At 31.7% G+C, this 19,886-nt stretch overlaps 4 protein-coding genes across 7 annotated transcripts; 2 read left to right on the forward strand and 2 right to left on the reverse strand.

Annotated features, from left to right (window-relative positions):
- Positions 1-1,929: 1,929 nt before the first annotated feature.
- Yod1 (Yod1 deubiquitinase) lies at positions 1,930-4,808 on the forward strand. Its single transcript, XM_072015152.1, has 3 exons — positions 1,930-2,601; positions 2,674-2,990; positions 3,079-4,808. The coding sequence occupies exons 1-3, from the start codon at positions 2,202-2,204 to the stop codon at positions 3,295-3,297; spliced, it is 936 nt and encodes a 311-aa protein (XP_071871253.1). The 5' UTR covers positions 1,930-2,201; the 3' UTR covers positions 3,298-4,808.
- A 1,182-nt stretch (positions 4,809-5,990) lies between these two features.
- Lili (LMBR1-like protein lilipod) lies at positions 5,991-17,327 on the forward strand. The gene is made up of 9 exons (XM_072015154.1): positions 5,991-6,346; positions 13,707-13,971; positions 14,355-14,458; positions 14,530-14,656; positions 14,718-14,786; positions 14,867-14,996; positions 15,082-15,430; positions 15,527-15,758; positions 16,013-17,327. Exons 1-9 carry the CDS (start codon positions 6,287-6,289, stop codon positions 16,249-16,251), a joined length of 1,575 nt encoding a protein of 524 aa, XP_071871255.1. The 5' UTR covers positions 5,991-6,286; the 3' UTR covers positions 16,252-17,327.
- Positions 17,328-18,185: 858 nt separating this feature from the next.
- Tcs1 (Threonyl-carbamoyl synthesis 1) lies at positions 18,186-18,992 on the reverse strand. Its single transcript, XM_072016074.1, has one exon. It carries the CDS (start codon positions 18,990-18,992, stop codon positions 18,261-18,263), a length of 732 nt encoding a protein of 243 aa, XP_071872175.1. The 3' UTR covers positions 18,186-18,260.
- Polr3k (RNA polymerase III subunit K) lies at positions 18,860-19,820 on the reverse strand. Of its 4 annotated transcripts, none has more exons than XM_072016079.1 (3): positions 19,639-19,820; positions 19,174-19,521; positions 18,860-19,025 (listed from the first exon to the last, which is right to left on the reverse strand). In XM_072016079.1, the coding sequence occupies exon 2, from the start codon at positions 19,500-19,502 to the stop codon at positions 19,176-19,178; it is 327 nt and encodes a 108-aa protein (XP_071872180.1). In that variant the 5' UTR covers positions 19,503-19,521; positions 19,639-19,820; the 3' UTR covers positions 18,860-19,025; positions 19,174-19,175. The 4 variants fall into 4 exon arrangements, with proteins under 4 accessions (XP_071872180.1, XP_071872178.1, XP_071872177.1 ...); XM_072016077.1 differs by having other exon boundaries at positions 18,860-19,019; positions 19,625-19,810; XM_072016076.1 differs by having other exon boundaries at positions 18,860-19,019; positions 19,639-19,803.
- Positions 19,821-19,886: the final 66 nt, after the last annotated feature.

Raw genomic sequence — 19,886 nt, forward strand, 5'->3', positions numbered from 1 at the left:
GCAACTCTAATTAGCAACGCGAAACTTGGATTCGCAACTCTAGTTCAAACCGTAATTAATCATTCGCAACACTAATGCAAAGACCGCGATTAGCCCAACATGGTGATGGGCCGACATGTACGTCGGCTGACAGACAAATCAGAAACAAATACTACTACTACAAATACTAAAGGCGAGCACAGTGACAAAGTAGTAACGAGAATGACTTTCCACGCTTTGGACCCGAATGATCCAGAGGGTGAAAAGCCATTGATAGTTGCCCTCTTGAGTGGCAGTTTGCCGGGCCTCTTCGGCTCGTAGCCTCTTCTTTCTTCGGGCGCGATGCCCGCTGAAACTTACATCTAGGCTCGAGACTTTCTAAATCGCAAACTAAAAAATAACTTACAAAGGTGAAATAAAAATGTAAATAGCGGAAGCTGAACCAAGCGCACATGGATGAACAACGATCATAGCGATCGCTGTCCGTTCGCATGTACATGCTCGAGCAATAAACGTTCGTGTCGAAACCTACTCGCGACCACGATCGCGAAATTCAAAAAATCGATGGGCAAAGCCAAAGACAATGGCATGTTCCATTCGTGCCAGCTTTACCGTCGATTTTTCGAATGAAATTTCCTGAAACAGGTTGGACACGCGAAAACGTGCCTACCCGACGAGAGACTGTGCCAACCTGCCCGACCCTACCTGCTTACAGTAAACACTCATACCAGAAAATATGCTACCTATCCTACCCGGAAACCTATATTTAAAATTCAAAAAAATAGCAAAACAAGCACACCAACACATTCGCTCCACGGTTCTCACACATAACCCGAGCGCAAAGGCCTACACTAGAGAGACGTCCCGGGACGCTTCCGACACCCGAGTTTAATATACAACATGCACACTCTAATGGTACGTACCATTTTCCTGAAATCGACTGACGAAGGCTAGCGACCATTGCGTACAATGCGGTAAAAGATAATTTCAATTTTAATTACGAATATTCATAATTCAGAGAGTGTGTCTGTTTCTCAAAGACATTGTAGATGGTACGAAATGTGGTACCATTAATTATAATTTAACGATAGAATTAATGATACTAATATCTCTGATTCCCTATATTCGATAATGAATTTTTATTTTTACAGGTTGTGACTGAAATGATATTTATTTTTTATTATTTAGATTTATAGTAAATGGAATAAACACTAAACGACGCAATTCCACAGCCTAACCACACACACTATGTGGAAAGTACGTCGTGCACTATTTTCTATAGAAGTTAGTATTGATTTTTATCATGTTGTAAACTGAACTCGTCCGGAAATAACAAGATTATATATAAAGTGAAAAATGTTATAGATATCAATTTAAAAACATTAATTCTTAATCTTATCATTTTTGTGGAAATACTAACATTTCAAAAATCTGTTCGTGTTATCATATAACGTACAAGAAATGATTCATCTTTATTCCTTTTCTATTTATCTCAAAAATCTGTCACTTATAAAAAAAGCTTTGTGTATATCGAGAACACCCAATACATATACTACTATGATATAGATAGGAATTACCACTATATAATACCGCGTAGTTTTCCCTATTAATCAATCCATTGTGAAATTTGTTATATAACTCACCTATATAAAAAAACTTATAAAGAAAGAATCATGAAAAAACAGTAAGAAAATGTTAAGCTCCCATTTTTAATCGATACAACAATAATACAGTATCATTTCATATATATTTAATAAAATACATCTTAGATATTAAATAATAATAATTAAACAATAACATAGTAATTTTAATCAGCCCATCAGAAGCAGTCGTTCGCATCGGTAACACAATCTATCCTCTATTATCAAACGTCTAGATTAATGGTTAGAAAAAGACGAGACGCTATCAATATAATAACACGAAAGTCCCTAAATTCGCTAACGTTATAACCAACAAGCAGTTACGCTGGTCGGTGGTGGAAATTACGGTATTTGGTTGTGTGTTAAGTTAAGTACAACGATGAATCGCAAAAGATAGTCGGTATTGACGAAAAAAAATACGCGACGTATGTGTTGCGAATGACACCGCGTTCCGTCCTATGATATAATCTTCGCCAGAAACTCGAGAAAAATCTTGTGGCGCTGTATTTCAACAGCTGATCTAACTGGTACAATTCTCCAGACAAAATTCTCGTTTCTAGTCAGCTAGGTGATCCGCGATAAATGATGGCCGGATGTGTATTGAAAGTTAAAACGAAATCGGGTCAAAAGGTCGTGAATGGATTGCTCCCGCAGGATAAGTTAAGCAAATTACGATCAAAATTAGTTGAGATAACAGGAATACCGGCTGAAGCGCTTCACGTTCTTTGTGGTTTTCCACCGAGGCCAATTAATCTGAACGACGAGACGGGCTCTCTCGAAGCTTGTGGCATCATTTCTGGGGACACCTTGATTGTCGAGGAGAAACCACCACTTTACAATGGGAAGCAGAACTCCGAAGATATCGGTCGATCTCATATCGTCGATGAAAAGGGTTTCACGAATACGCCTGGTGTACTAATGAAAAAGGTCGTACCAGCAGATAATTCCTGCTTATTTACCAGCGTTGGTTATGTTCTCAATGGTACATAATGTAAATTGTATTAATATATTCGTTCTATATATAAATTACAATATACTGAGAGTATATTTTCAGGCAAAGTTGATCCTAGCTGCGCAGGCTTTATGAGAGAGATCATAGCGAATGCTGTAGCATCAGATCCTGTGGAGTATTCGGAAGCTTTCTTAGGCAGACCAAATCCTGAATATTGTAAATGGATTTTAAAACCAGAATCATGGGGTGGTGCCATTGAATTGTCAATATTATCCAAATTTTATGGATTAGAAATAGCAGTAATAGATAGTATTAATGCTATAATTAATAGATTTGGAGAAGATCAACATTATGCTCAAAGAGTTTTCTTGATATTTGATGGAATCCATTATGATCCTTTATATTTGGAGCCACTCGATGTAAGTGTAAACAATTATATACATATACATGTTATTATTAGTTTTGTTCCTCTAGTTTTGACTTTTTAATTCCTATCTACACGTACAGGGTGGCAGCATTCAAACAATTTTTCCCACAGAGGATGAGAAGATATTATTCGAAGCAGCTGAACTCGCGAAAGAAGTAAAATCTAGTCGTCAATTCACAGACATTCAAAAGTTTATGTTAATATGTAATGATTGTAAGGTCAAACTAAATGGTCAAACGGAGGCTCGGCAACACGCCAAGGAGACAGGTCACATGAATTTCGGCGAGGTAGCCGTCTAGCGAATTAAATTGGTCCCTTTACAATTGTCGATCACTTTTAAGCGGACTGCCGTTTGAGAATCCTACTAAATTCAAGTCTCAAGCAGAATTTTCTACTTAGACGAGGCTTGTAAGCGGACTAGCAATTTAATATTGATACTTTGTTAATTTAAGATATATGCAGTGCACTATGAGGATTGTTTAGATATGTAATATACACAGATTTTTAATTTTGACTAAAGATTCAAATCTCTAACTAAACGTCAAAATTTATGTAATTACCTTTATTGCAGTACAAAGAACTGTCATTGAACATAGCCAAGTATATTCTATCTACATTGAGTACATTTTTATTTGTATTTTATTTATTGGAATGAAATTTATAAACATTTGAATTTCAAACTGATACAAAATTCTGTTTATTTTATTTAAACTAGTATATACTTAAGATAATTGTGCCTATACAAGAAAAAATTAATAATTAACTAGTTATGTAATTTTAATAATTATCTAATTATATAATTGTAATAATTATTTAATTATATAATTTTACAAGTTATTTGTATTTAAGATAAATTTATTGATAGTAATAATATGTTAAAGACTATATTCTTTGGCGAGATTAAGAATCTGTGATACTTGGTTAAATTTGCCTAAACGGAATTCATAGCCTTACTGGCAGTAAATGTGTTCCACATATATATATATATATATAAATATATAAAAGGAAGTAATAATATTAAATAAATCATAAAGTTGATTATAAAGCGAAATGGAGTTTCACTTAGTTTCGCTTCTAATGGCAGATCAATTTAGCATCGTTAATAGCGAATTTTATAAGAATAAATTGCAGCTCCCAAGAGGAAAAAACGAAAAAATCTAATGGATCACTGTTAAACATTAAATAACATCACACCTCTATTAATAAAGAAATGTTACTCGATAAAAAACCGCAAAATGTTATCTTAACAAATTTGATCTCTATTGCGATAGTTTAATTTACAGTCTAAATATGCATATAATATAACAAAAAGATAAAGATGTATAGTTGTATAACAATCCATCAAGCTACATACATGATATATATAATTATATATGTAACATGTATATAAGTATATATAATTATGTATATAACATATATATATATATAATTAGGATATTATAATTATTTTTGTTATTGCGATTTTTAAATGATTAAGCATGCACTGTAAAAAATACAAGTTCCAATCGTAAAAGAAAAAAAGAAATTTAATTTTTGTAATAACTATGTACGGTATTCATTAGTCAATGTCAGCACAGAACTTTTCTTTTTTATATTAATAATATAGTTTACTATGTCAACCTTATATCATTAAATAATACACATATATTATGAATGAATTTAATTCAAATTAAAAAATAAGGAAATTCATAACTATTCATCACTCAGGAAAAATATTCACGATAGATTTACAGGTGTATATTTATACAGTACATATTTTGTAAGTCCTACCGTTTTGGAGAAGTGAAATAAATCAGCTATTTACATTTCACATTTCCAATCATTCTTTCTGCATTTCAAATAACGAAAAGGCATGTTCAAAATGGCCGCCATTTAAAGCTATTATTGAGAAACACTTTAAACAAGCTGCCTTAAATCCGAAATAAAGTCATTCATAATTTTTTACGAACGATTTGCTACTTTCAAATAACAAGAACAATAATAGTCGTTTAAAATGACTGCTAATTAAAACCGTTATTCACAAGCAATTTGAATAAGTATCTTTTAGTTGCAAATAAAATTACTCACCAAATTTTACAGTCTAAAAATGAATTAACGTAAAATTATCACAATCAACGTTGAATTTATAATTAAAGAAAGTAATATAATTAAAAGAATTAATTAAAGAAAGTAATATAATTAAAAAAATTAATCTTGTAATAACAAGTTTTGAAACAAATTTGGTAAAAGAACATCCGAAATCTCACGCGCGTCATGTTAATACTAGAACTATTACGCTAGTCAAATTCAATATCTTACAAAGTTCACAATAAATTTACAACAGTACAATTTTTACAAATTTGATTGATTTCTTACAAAGTAAATTTTTGTAAGTAAGTTGTAATAAAAGTTGTATTACTTTAATACAAGTTTGCTTTAATATAAGCTTATATTTACTATTTTAAGGACCATGCATAATATTGCACACAAAATGCAATGTTTAAAGTTGCGCAAACACAACATTATTACAAAACGTAAATAAAGTAAGGTATCGTTTTGTCAAGTTATAGAAAATGTACTAAAATAGAAATCTACGAAAAATATAATTTGAGGAAATTAAAGTACTTTATATCTCCACCATAAAAAAATAGTTTTTGATAGAAATTTTGTGTGTCTTTGATTCGTACAGTAATTCTGTAGATTATCTATAGGTATCTATTATTCAAATACATCTCTTGTATCTTAATAAAGTAATCTGTAAGTATACATGTTTTTCACTGTATGTAATTAGTTAACTTTTATACATTATTTCACCATTCTGTTTTTAATAACAGACTTGTCAATAGGTTAATCGTCGATAAAAAATTTGAATCTGATCTGCAAAATAATAATAGGAACGGTGAAACTAGAAAACGGTCGGTAAATATCGTTGTTGCGCGTAACACGCGAGATATGGCCGAAGCATATGTATATATAGATGTCAGCACAACTCAAGTCATTACGATTAAAGCAGGAACGACGCATCGTACTTAGTAGGCTGCTAGCCATAGACCAGGATTGGTGTTGTGTCTTTTAATATCAGATAGGAAATGTGATCCACTTCATAAAGAGATGGCAACGATAGCTTTCTGCCTTTAATTCGTAAAAGAGCAGAAGCTTTTGCCTCAAAACAGGAGCACGTTTTATGTCAGTCGTGAAAATCTGGGCATGGTATGTTACACGAGAAGATTATCGATATAAGAAAATGTCGCTGCTGCTGCTGACAACAGTACGTTCAACCAAAAGAAATTCACTGACAAATAGGTGAAAATGGAAGATGAAGCGGATATTCAAGAACAGCTATTTCATAATACAGTACGGGAGAATATTGTGAGTAAAAATCATAGATGTTTTTAGCCATATTAAGTCTCTTGTTTATTGAACTCCTATTAAAATGGAGGGTTCTTGAAGTTTCTTGGGACGTTCCTGCAAATAGGAAATCGCCACGTTCCCCGCGATTAAATTCAATATTTCTTTCGATAACTAATATTTTAATGTACAAAAGTAAAGCTAGAAATGATATAATAAATCCTAACCTTCTAAAGCATAAAAAAAAAGAAAAAGAATAATAATATTAATACATAGCTACACGAAAGTATAAAGGAAGAAACAAAATCAAAGAAATTAGTCACGTATGCACATGGTACACATGCATCACCTATAATATAGCTGATAGGAGACTTTTGTTGTAAGAAAGAAAAATAACTCTAAGACCTTACTATTTAATTAATATCTCTAATATCCAAAAACATTTTTTAAAAATATTACTACATACGCATGTTTATTGTGTTGATATTAAGATTATTATGTATATTTGTATAAAAGTGATGTTTTCTTTTGTCATATTTAGTTTCTAATGACATTTCTTAGTAACACTCATTCATCACGCAAGTATAAGTTTTCTAATGCGTTTTGTACATCTGTTTGCATTTTACAAGGACCTTGTCATGTTTATTTATCAATTTTTCCATGAAAAATTAAAGTTGTACAGCTGCCAAGATAAACGGTATCCCCCCTGCTGACAACCAATTTACGTAAATCCGTTAATAAAGTGCAGTTGCAGGTTTTTCTAATCGATTAAGATAAATATCTAAAGACATTTCGTGCTGATTGTCACGACAAGAATCACAAAGTACAGTTGCTGACGAAAATACTAGAGGAAATTTTTGATGAGTATATCATGTGTTTTATATGAAATATACATATTTATACTACAGATTTCATTAGCGTTGTAACGAGATTCTATTATCATGATTACATTCATATAACATATATATTATATATATTATATAAACATTATATATATAGGTATATATTTCGTAGAAATCACAGATGTATTTAAACATATCATATTATGATAATAAGCCTCGATACTTAACATTTATTGCATATGCTTAAGTGCAGTAACTTCTATATTTTCAGGTTGGTTTCAAATTTGATTAATATAATAAAATTATGACAGTTGTGTCTCACTAGAACGCTAATAAAATTGTAAAATGTTTTATATAACACACACAATATATACATGAAAGTTTTCTATGTACATATGTACTTTCTAAATACTTTCGTCAGTCATTATAAGTACATACATTGTACAGAAAGGTTTCGTCTATGGCTATGTATAAACGTTGCACGGACTATCCCTAGTATGTCTACCGTCTGCCCTTGACTTTATACTCTTTGTTTAATACACATAATTGGATGATCATCTCTAGTCGATGCACAGAGTAATGTTGTGGAAATACATTCTTCGCGATAAATTCTTTCTCTATACTTTCCCGCCGAGTCGTTGACCACGCATTATTTCTGATCTCTGACCGGTTTTTCCTTCCACCTTGGCTGATAAAAAAAAGCGGTTTCCAACCGACTATGCAGCTTCTTCAACTGCTTCAACGATCACGTCTGTCCCATTTGAACATAGTTGCACGAGCTACTTGCAAACCATTCGATACTTTCTAGGATACTAGGATACTTCCATTAATGTGCCATTGATTGAGTCACTTGCTCGTTTCAGTTAAATATATAAGCGTCCTTGTCGTTCTTGATAAAATATTCGAAAAACTCCATTAAAAGTCTAATATTGACCTTTTTTTCTATTTTAACACTTGGAAAATATATAATATGATCATATAAAAATTACAATTTTAATATTATTTATGGTTGCAAGCGTTTTTAGTGATGCTATACAAATACTTTGCTCCACTTATCTTTAACTTACTTAAAATGAAAATACTAACTAAATACTTATTAAATAAAATCTTTTATTTAGTAAATTTTAATAAGTAAGAAGTTTAATACTTTCGTTCATATATTTTATAATATAATTTAATTTAAGAAGAATCTTCCCTTTCTATTTATCCTTTCATATTTTTTTTTATTTGTTATAAGTACATAGTGTATAGCAATAGAGGGCTCACTAATGGAGGTCAATATCTTATTTGCTAACTGTACAAGCTGTAAATTTAGGACATTCATGAAAGTATTACGTTTTGCCATTTCTGCATTCGTCGTTTCTACCAAAGGATAAATAACTGTGACAAATTAATGGCTAGCACCACACCATACATAGAAACTCCTTTTCTGTTAAAAATGTCGACGATGTTTTTGGTCTGTAAAAAGCTAAAAATATGTTGCGTCGAAGACACGTATATTACCGTTCTAAAACGATATAATTTTATCTTCCTTTGTTGTATTTTATTTCAAGCTGATATATTATCATATTTGTTTGACGTACTTATTCTACGTTTGATGTTAAGGAATAAAATCTTTAGATCTGTTCCATTTATCAGTGAACACTTAATTTCGAACTAACGTAATAGCATTAGCAATAGAGAATGCAATAGCGAGAAATTGAACTGCCAAACTTTATTTGAGCTGTTAAATAATTGAAACGTATCAAGCTAATTTGTATCTACTATTATATTTTCCCCTTTGATTATATTATTGTTATTATGTAATGTCGTGTTCATTTTGTAAGGGCAAGTTTTTAAAAATCTACATCCTCATCGCGCATTCCATTTTTACGCTCCCTCTCCCTCTCCCCCCTCTCACTCTTTCTCTTTCTCTTTTTCTTTCTCTTTCATGGATATTGAACTTAAGATGCCGTTAGCTGCGACGTCGTTAATAAATATTGATAACTCAAGAAAACTATCAATCGCACAAGTTATCGTTATTACCGAGTGTTGACCGATAATATGTATGAAAATTACTTATCGAGTACATTGGTGTTTCTAAATTAAGTTCAAATAAGATTTCACAAATATTTAAATGATTCTTGTTTGAACTATTACTATTCTCAGCTTTCGAATAAACTCTGCCAACTGAGAAGCTTAGGTACAGCGTTAATCAAAATTAGCGCCGTATAATTATAATCATGCATTTTCATTTTCTCCTTTCTCAAATTAAATATGCTATGCAGTTTTCTTTTCATCTTTTTATGTTCTGTTTGGCTTAAGTGTGAAATGTGAATACGAAGTTATATCATTCTTTTTTCGCTGTGTAAATAAATTTTAGATGAAAACATCAAACTATATTTGTTTGTTGCGTGCATAGCTGTAATTTTGAACTAATTTTGTTCAATTTTGTTTACTATCGTACATTCTAGTTTACACACATGTATATAACGTTGACAATATTAAAAAACAAAACATAAAAGACAAAAATAGAAGCTGGTACATAAGTGTAAAAATAAGCACATAGACGTAAATAAGAAAACGACTTTATTCTTAGGAAAGGTCAATGTACCATAGGTATATATATACTATGTATTAGCGATTATTTTCTGACCCGTTTGTCTTTCAACGTAATCCTCGCTTGAATATGAGCATCGCGATACTCGATAACCTAAAGCAATATATCGATAAATAAGTGAACAGTACCTAAGTTAACATTACACTTGATAGGTTAGTACAAGAATAATTTGAAATTTATTTTTATTTATGCAATCTTCGTTGAAATAATTGGAATTTATTTCTGTTCGCGGATAACTTAAGTTTTCGAAAATAGGGCAAATTTTCAATAAAATAACATAGTCATATTAGAATCACATAGAAATATATTAATTTACTTATAATATTATGGTTACGTAATAAATAGAAACATATATTGACAAATTTATATTTTCATAAACCGAATTAAAAATTTGTTTAATTCTCTAAGTACAATAAGTATTTTGAACATTTTCTATATTTTCTGTACATTTAAACTTCCCATAGATACATAAATATCAGTTCGAGTGATCAAAATGGTATCCTCTCCAATACTTTCATCGATTTAAGCGGGGCATTTCAACATTTTTATCGATAAATTTATGATCGATAACTTATCGATATACAATCGACGTTGGTTAATAACAACCCTGATATCGATTCGGCATTACTCCTATAACAGCGTGTACACTGTTCGTGTATTGTTTAAAAGGAAACGTTATCCACTTATTACATAACACACCAGGGGGGAAAGGAGAGAATGGAAAATTAATGCTAGCGTGCTCAATAACCAAGAGGGACACACGGAAGCGTATTATACCGGAACTTCCGGCTAATATAATGGTCTGTCCCTCAAAATTCACGAAACGACCAGTTTATATCTCTACTACTATTTGTATTGCAATAAAATTACTGCGATCGTAGGCGGTAGCAATTTGCTAAATATTTGTGTGTAGAGCGGCGACAGCTGGTATGTTGTGTGTATCATTTGGATAATTCGAATGGCAGAACAGTTTTAAGCGAATAACGTTCGGATTCGGTTCTTTATTGAAACTTTTATCGATCCATGATCTTTCTTACAAATTTCTATCGATTTATGGATTATTTCTTCCCACGACCTATAAATTCCTATTTGTGAGTAAGTATTACGTAATCGGGAAAAGTAAAAGATCTTTGGACGTTCGTAAAATACAATCTAACATTGACGTCATCGAATGTGTCCAGCTCATCATTTCGTCACGATTGCACTTGTAAAGCTACAGCTGATCTCGATATTTATTTTTAACTCTGAACGTTCTATAGCCGATTTCTACATCATTTTATCATGTCAGGAGAGAATAATTTTTTCTTATGTAAATGTAATTCTAGCTCTATGATATTTTACATCGAATATTATCTGTTCTGTAAATGATCGATTTTGTAATCAATGTTTAAGATCATAAGACCCATTGTCTTTGTTGGATACAATGTGAAACATAACGCCTGATAAAACACCGTCAAAGTGCGTGAATGTCTATTAGAATATGAAGAAAAATACGATGAGATGGGTGTAACATTGTAACGTGGTTGAAGGTCATTTTTTCTTTATATTATTTATTCTTGCACTTGTGTATTAATTTCCTTGATCAACTTCCTCTTTCTAGCACGCCAATATGGCGTTTATCACAACAGTGGTTATTATTTACTCCATATTGTGCATTAGCCTATGCGCTATATATCTATATACGCCATTTTTTATTTTGCACTTTGTAGGGACTAAATCCGACATTCTAAAAGCGTAATTTCACATATGTATACATAATTATTAATCTTATCTACCATTATCTGAATATAATGTATAAATATAGATATAGCAACTTCCTTAGGGGGCGGTTAGCACCTTTCCTCATCCACCAACCTAGAAAATCAGTCAATTGACATCGAAGTCTATTTCCCTCACTCTCCTAATGAAAATTTATCCTTAACAAAACAGCTCTTTTCGTGTCCTTAGACCCACCCATCATTAGTTTTCCTCTGCCACAACACTAAGTCATTAAACTTCACTGATTCTCTAAATTTCGAACAGTCAACATCTTTTTACCGCGTTTCTACCCTTAGTGTAATTTATACGTGCCAACTCAGTTGTAATTATTAAGTACATAATAAAGTGCGATAAAAAAAAAAAAAAGAAAGTTGATAGTTGTGTTTCGGCTGAACCTTCTTATATTTTTATAATCTGAGTTGTGACTTGTGATTTTACGTGACAATCCCGTGCGCTAGACACACCCATCACTAGCTTTCCTCCGCCATAGCATCGTCACCGAACTTCACTGGTTTTGCATTCTTAGATCAGTCAACATCTCTTTACTAGTTGCCAAGTCGCTAAATCGCTGAACACATCTCTCGATTTATATCTTATTTGCGATTTATACCTCTCGCGATACTGTAACTCACTACTTACAAATCACTCCTACTACGATTAACATCGTGGTCTTGCTAGTAACTATTCGAGTCGAACACTTCTAACCTTATTGTAAACGACATTACGATTCGACATCGAAACTTACCATGCGAGTCTCTCCGAACATTTATATTCTCAGCAAGACAAATTGTTGGAATAAAGTGTATATTATAACCTGTTGAACTCAGTGTTATACTTATTCAACCACCTCTATTATCCTAACCGAAACAGGGGATCGATCAATTCGTGGCATCGATTATCTAATCGTAACGGGAATTTACGAGTCCCGTTGACGCGAACGGTCGAACATTTACAATTTTTTTTAAGTAATCGTTTAACTCCTAATTGGCACGATTTCTTAATTTTATAGTAGTGGTATCACGGGCACCTTAATGAAATTTTAATTACTTTAGATTACTCTTTATTGTAATTATTTTTTAAAAGTAGAAAGTGCATTTTCTTTAAAACGTTAGATTTATTAAGAGGTAGATTTAACTAATGGAACAAATAAAACTGAGTTTGAAATATTGCCTTTAACTTTTCCGCGTATTATTCCCGTATATTTTCATCATAATACCAATTACGTGTCAATTATTCACACACACAATTATTTACATCTTATCTAACACCGTGACAAATGTAAAATATCGGGATATTATACATATTTAATGATCCCTGAAGAATTGAGACTAAAGTTGGAATAGAAATTAAATTTTCATATAGAACTCTGCTGGAATTGAAATTAAATATTCATACAGAAGTATAACCTATCCTTATCGAATCGGAACTATAATTTATGTCACGAAGTGATAACAATGTCTAAATATCAAAGGTTTAGACTTTGTAGAAACTTGAACAATAGTTGAGAAGAGTTTAGTCAAGTCGAATGTCGTAATTAATATTTCACAGTTCGATCGACCACGATTCTTAAATAACACGTAGCGCCGGTTTCCATGGTCGTTACCAAAGTGATTCCATGTACACTAGAAAATTGATTCACATCGTTACGCCACATGAGTTGCACACAAATACAATGTTCATTCAAAGACACGCATCAAAGAACTTTTGAATTAGTATAGTACTTTTCTTTTGAGATAATGCAGTTCAATGTAAACCGTGTATTTTGTACACGGTCAATAAATACACTGAATAACGTGTTATAATAATTATTATCATAATGATATAATGTCGAGTGCTTTTATATCGTTTAATCTGATAAGATGTGGCCATCTTGTTATGCTAATCATACAGAAGATAATTCTGCAGAATTTATCAAATTAATTGCTCTTTTATATTTGAACATTTCAAAGATAGAGTCACGTGATATACCGTTTACTAAGGACGACTTTCTATATGTATATACATATATTGATAAATCGATGAGATCATTTTTATTATTTAGAGAATAGAAGAATACAATGAATTCAATACAATCTGAATATAGTTTAGAATATAATAAGTTCAGAGAAATCGTACTTGTATGTTAATTAATCTTGCTTAATGTATAAAAATGTAAAGAGAAAACGTTCTATGGCTGTTTCAGATATTCTTCCTTCTGTTCTTAATCCTCTACGTCTCAAGTTACGCGATAATCGCGAAATTTCGGCGAAGAGACCGCGAAGATTATTTTTCCGTGGATGAAGATGAAGCCACTGTCTACAAGATCAGTCTTTGGTTATGTACCGTTGCCCTGGCGGTTTCCGTTGGAGCAACCTTGCTGCTTCCGGTTTCAATTGCAAGTAACGAAGTACTGATTTTATACCCGAACAGCTATTATGTCAAGTGGCTCAATAGTTCACTTATTCAAGGTATATGAGTCAGTTATAAAAATTAAATTTCTTGTTTCATTTCATTAATTTTTCAAACATTTGGAAAACATAGAGAATTTCTTTTTTTAATATTTCAACATTGCACAATATTACAAATTAATGTTTTACAGAAATACAGGATAATCATCTAATGTTAATGAGCAATATTTATAATATCAATATATTTATTTATATATATTTTTTATTGACTGTACATGTATATTATTATTATTATCATTAATTATGTTCATATCGTATGATTGTTTTATACTTTTCTTAAATATTACGTGTATTTCGTTTTTTAATATTTAAATATCTAAAAAAAGAAACACTCATCGTTTTTTATATAAAATAATTGTAATTGGGTTTTATTTAACAATTAGGTCTATGGAATCTTGTCTTTCTCTTTTCAAATTTATCTCTCTTCGTATTTTTACCGTTCGCATACTTGTTCACGGAGTCAGAAGGATTTGTTGGCTACAAAAAGGTAAGATAAAAAAATTAATCCTGATATATCGAATACTTTTTAAAAAAATAATAATAATTTTACCATTACAGGGCGTAATGGCTAGAGTTTATGAAACTGTGACAGTTCTTTGTCTATTAGGAACACTTGTGTTAGGAATGACATATGTTCTATCAGCACTCATAGATCATCAAAAATCAAGTCTTCATACGTTGCTCAGTAAGTACAAAATTTTTTAACCCATAGATATACAAAAATTACCATCAACCTAACTTTCCAGATTTATCGAGTTACTATTTACCTTTTCTTTATTCTTGCGTTTCTTTTGTTGGAGTTGTTATGTTATTGCGTAAGTATGACCAAATAATTACGTGTGTGTATATATATATATATATAAAAGTAATACAATAGTAAAAGTATAATTTGCAGTATGTACACCAATGGGATTTGTACGATTATTCGGAGTAGTTGGTTCGTTTCTTGTAAAACCGCAGTTCCTAAAGAATTTAGATGAAGAATTCTTCGCGTACAGGTTAGAGGAAGATTGTATTCGTAGAAGGTCAGATATCGGTTTCTACCCCCATCATCCGCAAATTCATGAACACGTCTATAATCATTTCATAAAAACTTTATTATATACGCAGACTGCAACATGCGAAAGCAACCGGAAAATCATACGTTTCGCCAATGCCTATGTCAATACCAACTTGTGGTTTAGTGCTCGAAGATGACGAGTTTCTTAATGTAAATCCGAGCTTGATGTGCTTAAGGAACGGTGCTCTCCAGCGAGGATTGGCTCAGCGTTTGGAAGATATTCAGAAACGTAGAAGTATTCTGGATCAGCAAAGGCGAACCTGGTGGGTTCGAAGGACTTTGTTATACCCTTTGGCAATGCTGGCGTTACTTATACTTTCCACTGCTACAGCTTTGCTAGCAGTTCAAAATACCTTAGAACTGCTTATTGGTATTAAAGCACTGCCTTTGAGTACAAGGGTTAGTATATAAATTAGATATAAATTAAAATAAGCGAACTTTGTTTATTGAATTGCTTTTTAAGAAAAATTGACACATTTACTGATAAATGTTTAGCAATTCACTCTGGGGATCAGCTCGTTGTCGAAACTAGGTCCCATTGGAGCAACAATTGAAGTAGCAGTAATTTTGTATCTAGCAGCTACGAGCGCAATAGGTTTATATACACTTCCTGGTGTAAAGAGCTTTCGACCACGACTTCATTCCATGCCACTTACTCACCTTATCGCAAATTGCGGTCTTCTTCTTGTACTGAGTTCAGCGTTGCCACTGTTATCTCGAATATTAGGTAAATACACCCCCCATTTAATAAATGAAAACCACACCGGAAAAACATATCTCAGTTAATTAGTTTACATATAATTAATCTCATTAACACTTTTTTAATATTTAAGAAAGTAGAGAAAATTTTCTTTTAAAAGATGAGAAATGTGACTTATTGTGTTCTTCACCTCCGGCCTTCAAATAGGAACGAACCCAAATAAATAATCTTATTATTAATTTTGTATTGGTTTTCTACTGTTCTTTGATTTTTTATTTCAGGTATGACAAACTTTGATCTGCTCGGCGATTTCGGTCGTATCGAATGGCTTGGTAACTTTGAACTAGTACTGTTCTATAATTTAATCTTCGCTACGGCGGCGATTGGTTGTCTAGTGACAAAGTTTACGGCGACCGTTCGCAAAGAGATTTATGTCAGATTAAGGAGTAGCTTGATAGGAATCTTTAAGAGTGAAGGTAAGAAAAGTTCTTTAGGGATGTTTTCTACAAAAGAAGATTAGACTGACTTACATTGTAAGCAGAACAAAAGTAAATATTCTACGTTTAAAAGAAAAGCAAGCGAAATGGAACTTAACGATGAATAATTATATTCATATAATATTAATCATATAAATGTGTAAAGTGATTGGACCGTGTGTATGTGTGCATAAGTATATTTAGAATTGCGTAATCGTTGAACACTGTCTTAATTTTGATGGCACGTGATGCTCTGTAGGATATGTTTAGAAAATTTAATTGGATGATATTAGAGCGGCGGGCCAGTTACACATGTCGAGTATGTTCGTCACATGTATGTGTATGTGTTTGTGTACGTATAGTTACTTTAATTATTTATATGATCACTATTTTAATAATTATTTACCGAAAGTACATATACATACCAATCTTATACATAAGTGAGTTTACCTAGAATGTAAACTCAATGTAAAGACAACGCAGTATTGTGATAAAGACACGCATGTGCGGGTGTCCGGCGAATAAAAAAATTCTCAATATAGAATTTTTTACTATTTTACTATTTCTGCGAATAAAAGAAAAGCGTTAAGATTCGTTTTCCTAAATAATAGTTATTGTTTGAATGTGTATCTACTTCAAGACACGAATGCGTTAGTTAAGCGTAAATGAACATTTAGAATACATTTTTAGAAATTTGAATGATAAGTTTTCATTCTTCAAATAGAAAAATACCGTATATACAGGCCATTAAACGTGCCTAATCAATCTATATAACCGGATAATACGTATAAGAAATACAATCACGCGTACATTGTACTGTGTTGTGGTAGTCCTGATTTCATAATCGCGTTTGAATGCATTTTATCGATTTATATTTGTCAAGTGACTTGTATAGTCACGAGTTTGTTAAAAATTTACGAATGTAAATACATTTGTAACGAATGTAATAATATGCATTTTAAGATACACACGAACTGCATGGATGATAATATGCAGAATATCTTAAAATGTTATCTTGACTGATTTGTCTATTAGTTCATTACTGAAATCTAGTGCTTTAAAAAGGAAGTAAATTATTTATTTAATTTAAAATGAAAATGAACCCATTCTTATCTCTTGATTGCGTTTAACATTTAATATGCGAAAGGAATAATACCTTACAACAATATTATGTGATATATATCTTGTCAAAGAGACAATACAATATTATTAAGAAACAGGAAAAAGTTAAGATATACTCGCTGACGAATTATTAACACATTTTATCAGAACACTATCTCAGGATATAAAATACTGCTTAATACTTGTTAATATGTTGCCACATATATTGTGGATTTGTTTATAAGATTGGAATTCTCGATTTGAGGATTCTTTGTACACATTAATAGCTACGTAAATAAAAAAAAAACAAGAGGAAACTTTAACATACTTCAGGTGCAAGAGAATATTTCTTTTATTTTTTTGAATATGAAGGATAAAAAACTGAAGTTTGAATTCCTAGTACATCATTATTCTTAAGAAGCATGCATATAACACTCATGAAATAAAGTATAACTTATCTATATTATTAATTATTTTATTTTTTACTTAATACTTGATTTAAGTGCTCATCCTTATTTTTGTTATATTATTTATCATTTTAGATATATAAAAATCAAAATATATTTTTTTATATTTTATATCTTATATTTATACCTATACGTAACATTAACCGTCTAAGATTGGGGGGTCTTTGAAAAAACAGGGTCGAAAAATCCTGAACAGTGCGATAGCGTTTGTCTTAATCGATTGCGAAGAGCGTTAGCAATAGCGTTCGTCATATTTGTTATTTTTATGAAATATATCTATATTATTATATATGCATATTATATATGCATGTTTATAAATATTTCAAGTTTTATTCAATAAAAATTATTGAGAAGAGAATAATGAAATACAAAATATCGTCAGTCGTCTGTAGCGTTCAAATGTACTGGGACTTTTCGACACAAAATCTAAACAGCGCGATCGCGCTGCTTGGGACTCAAATGGTTAAGATCACACAATGATAGATTTAATTGGAAATATACGAGTATTTTTGTAATATATGTACAGCGTTCTTCACCCCAATCCCATGACGAATAATTTTGTAATGTCCCGGTTCGGTTAAATCAATAATTGTTGATCCACATCTCAAATATTTATGCGCTTTACCAACATATTCACACTCATGAAATATTCCACCTAATTTGTCCCATAAGTTTTTAAATTCCGAAGCATATATGCAACTGGGTTCATTACTTATATTAGCACTTGTTAGCGCTACAGGTCCTGCTACTTCAATTACATACCTTATAAATTTATGATTTGGAACTCTGATGCCTACCGTGTCATGATTGGGATTCAAAGCAGGATTTAATGCAGGAGTTCGTTTGAGAATGATGGTATATGGTCCTGGTAATAACGAAGATAACAAATTACTTGGCACATGATCTACAATGCCCCATGTTTGTATATCTTGCAAGTTATTAACACAAATAGATAATGGCTTGTCTACTTCGCGTTTTTTAATTTCGTAGAGTTTTTCAATGGCACTGGTGCTTGATACAAGACAAGCAAGACCATATACTGTATCCGTTGGAATTGCTATGATTTCATTTTTCTGTAATAATGCGACTGCTACTGCTAAGGTTCGTTTTCCTTTGCACATCCAATGATTACCATGCCATTTTACTGCTTCCACTTCTTCATGAGCTGAATTTATAAACGTACTCATTGGACCCATTTTTATTTTACTTGAAATCATTCTCTTTCCACCAAATAAGAAATGGCACTGTATCTTTAAAATCGAAAATTTATTAATTAAAGTGATAGCAGTGTCTGTTCTAGAGTTAATGATACACAAATACAATGGATTACAAAAATATTTGGACACTGTAGAAAACTTTTATGTATATGATTATGTGTATGTAGAGGTTATAAAATACCTTTAATCGCGCCAGTTGTGACCACATTGAGGATTGCAACATTTGTAAAATGTTGTCATAGGCTCGTCGGCGGATCTGGTTTGAATCTGCATGAAATATGCTCTAGAATTAGAGCACTTTGGACATCTTTCTTCAGTAGAGTCTACGTTCTCCCAAGCTGCGCTCCCACCTAATACATCATCAACCTCCTTTAATTTTGGATACGTACGACTGCTTACTCTTCTCACGATATTGAATATGTACGGACACGTGTTACACGCGAAACGCAATCCTGCCACAGCTTCTTCTACTCGGAGCACATTGCCACATGTTGGGCAAAACATCAACATCGTGCAAATACAGATTCAGCTGAATCATTAGAAGAGCAAACTATATTTTTCGTTGATTATTTATTTATAAATTTATGGGAATAAAACATATAACATGAAATAATGAATTCACTAAAACATACTTTCACAATACTACTCAGAAAATAAATCGTTTTACGGTTCTTTATAGGCTCTTCTCCGGTCGAAATACGCCATTACCAAACACACTCTGTATAGGTATTAGAACAAGTATCTATGTATAATGATCAATTGCTTAATTACTATAAACAGTTGTATTTATTTTATGGTTTTCCATATGATAGGAATGATAATTAATACTTAATTTATAGTTTAAAAATATATTTTACATACATACAGATTGTACTTACTACATACTACAGATTG

Source organism: Bombus fervidus, chromosome 13 (assembly GCF_041682495.2).
Source record: "Bombus fervidus isolate BK054 chromosome 13, iyBomFerv1, whole genome shotgun sequence".
In the NCBI taxonomy this organism is placed as follows: domain Eukaryota; kingdom Metazoa; phylum Arthropoda; class Insecta; order Hymenoptera; family Apidae; genus Bombus; species Bombus fervidus.

What these genes read in the sequence shown, in the direction of transcription:
- Tcs1 (XM_072016074.1), bottom strand. Translation starts at nt 18,992, where the DNA reads ATGATTTCAAGTAAAATAAAAATGGGTCCAATGAGTACGTTTATAAAT.
- Polr3k (XM_072016079.1), bottom strand. Translation starts at nt 19,502, where the DNA reads ATGTTGATGTTTTGCCCAACATGTGGCAATGTGCTCCGAGTAGAAGAA.
- Lili (XM_072015154.1), top strand. Translation starts at nt 6,287, where the DNA reads ATGGAAGATGAAGCGGATATTCAAGAACAGCTATTTCATAATACAGTA. An exon ending in ATACAGTACGGGAGAATATT is followed by an intron (nt 6,347 to 13,706) that starts GTGAGTAAAAAT and finishes TGGCTGTTTCAG; the next exon opens with ATATTCTTCCTTCTGTTCTT. An exon ending in GATTTGTTGGCTACAAAAAG is followed by an intron (nt 14,459 to 14,529) that starts GTAAGATAAAAA and finishes TTACCATTACAG; the next exon opens with GGCGTAATGGCTAGAGTTTA.
- Yod1 (XM_072015152.1), top strand. Translation starts at nt 2,202, where the DNA reads ATGATGGCCGGATGTGTATTGAAAGTTAAAACGAAATCGGGTCAAAAG. An exon ending in CGTTGGTTATGTTCTCAATG is followed by an intron (nt 2,602 to 2,673) that starts GTACATAATGTA and finishes GTATATTTTCAG; the next exon opens with GCAAAGTTGATCCTAGCTGC. An exon ending in TATATTTGGAGCCACTCGAT is followed by an intron (nt 2,991 to 3,078) that starts GTAAGTGTAAAC and finishes CTACACGTACAG; the next exon opens with GGTGGCAGCATTCAAACAAT.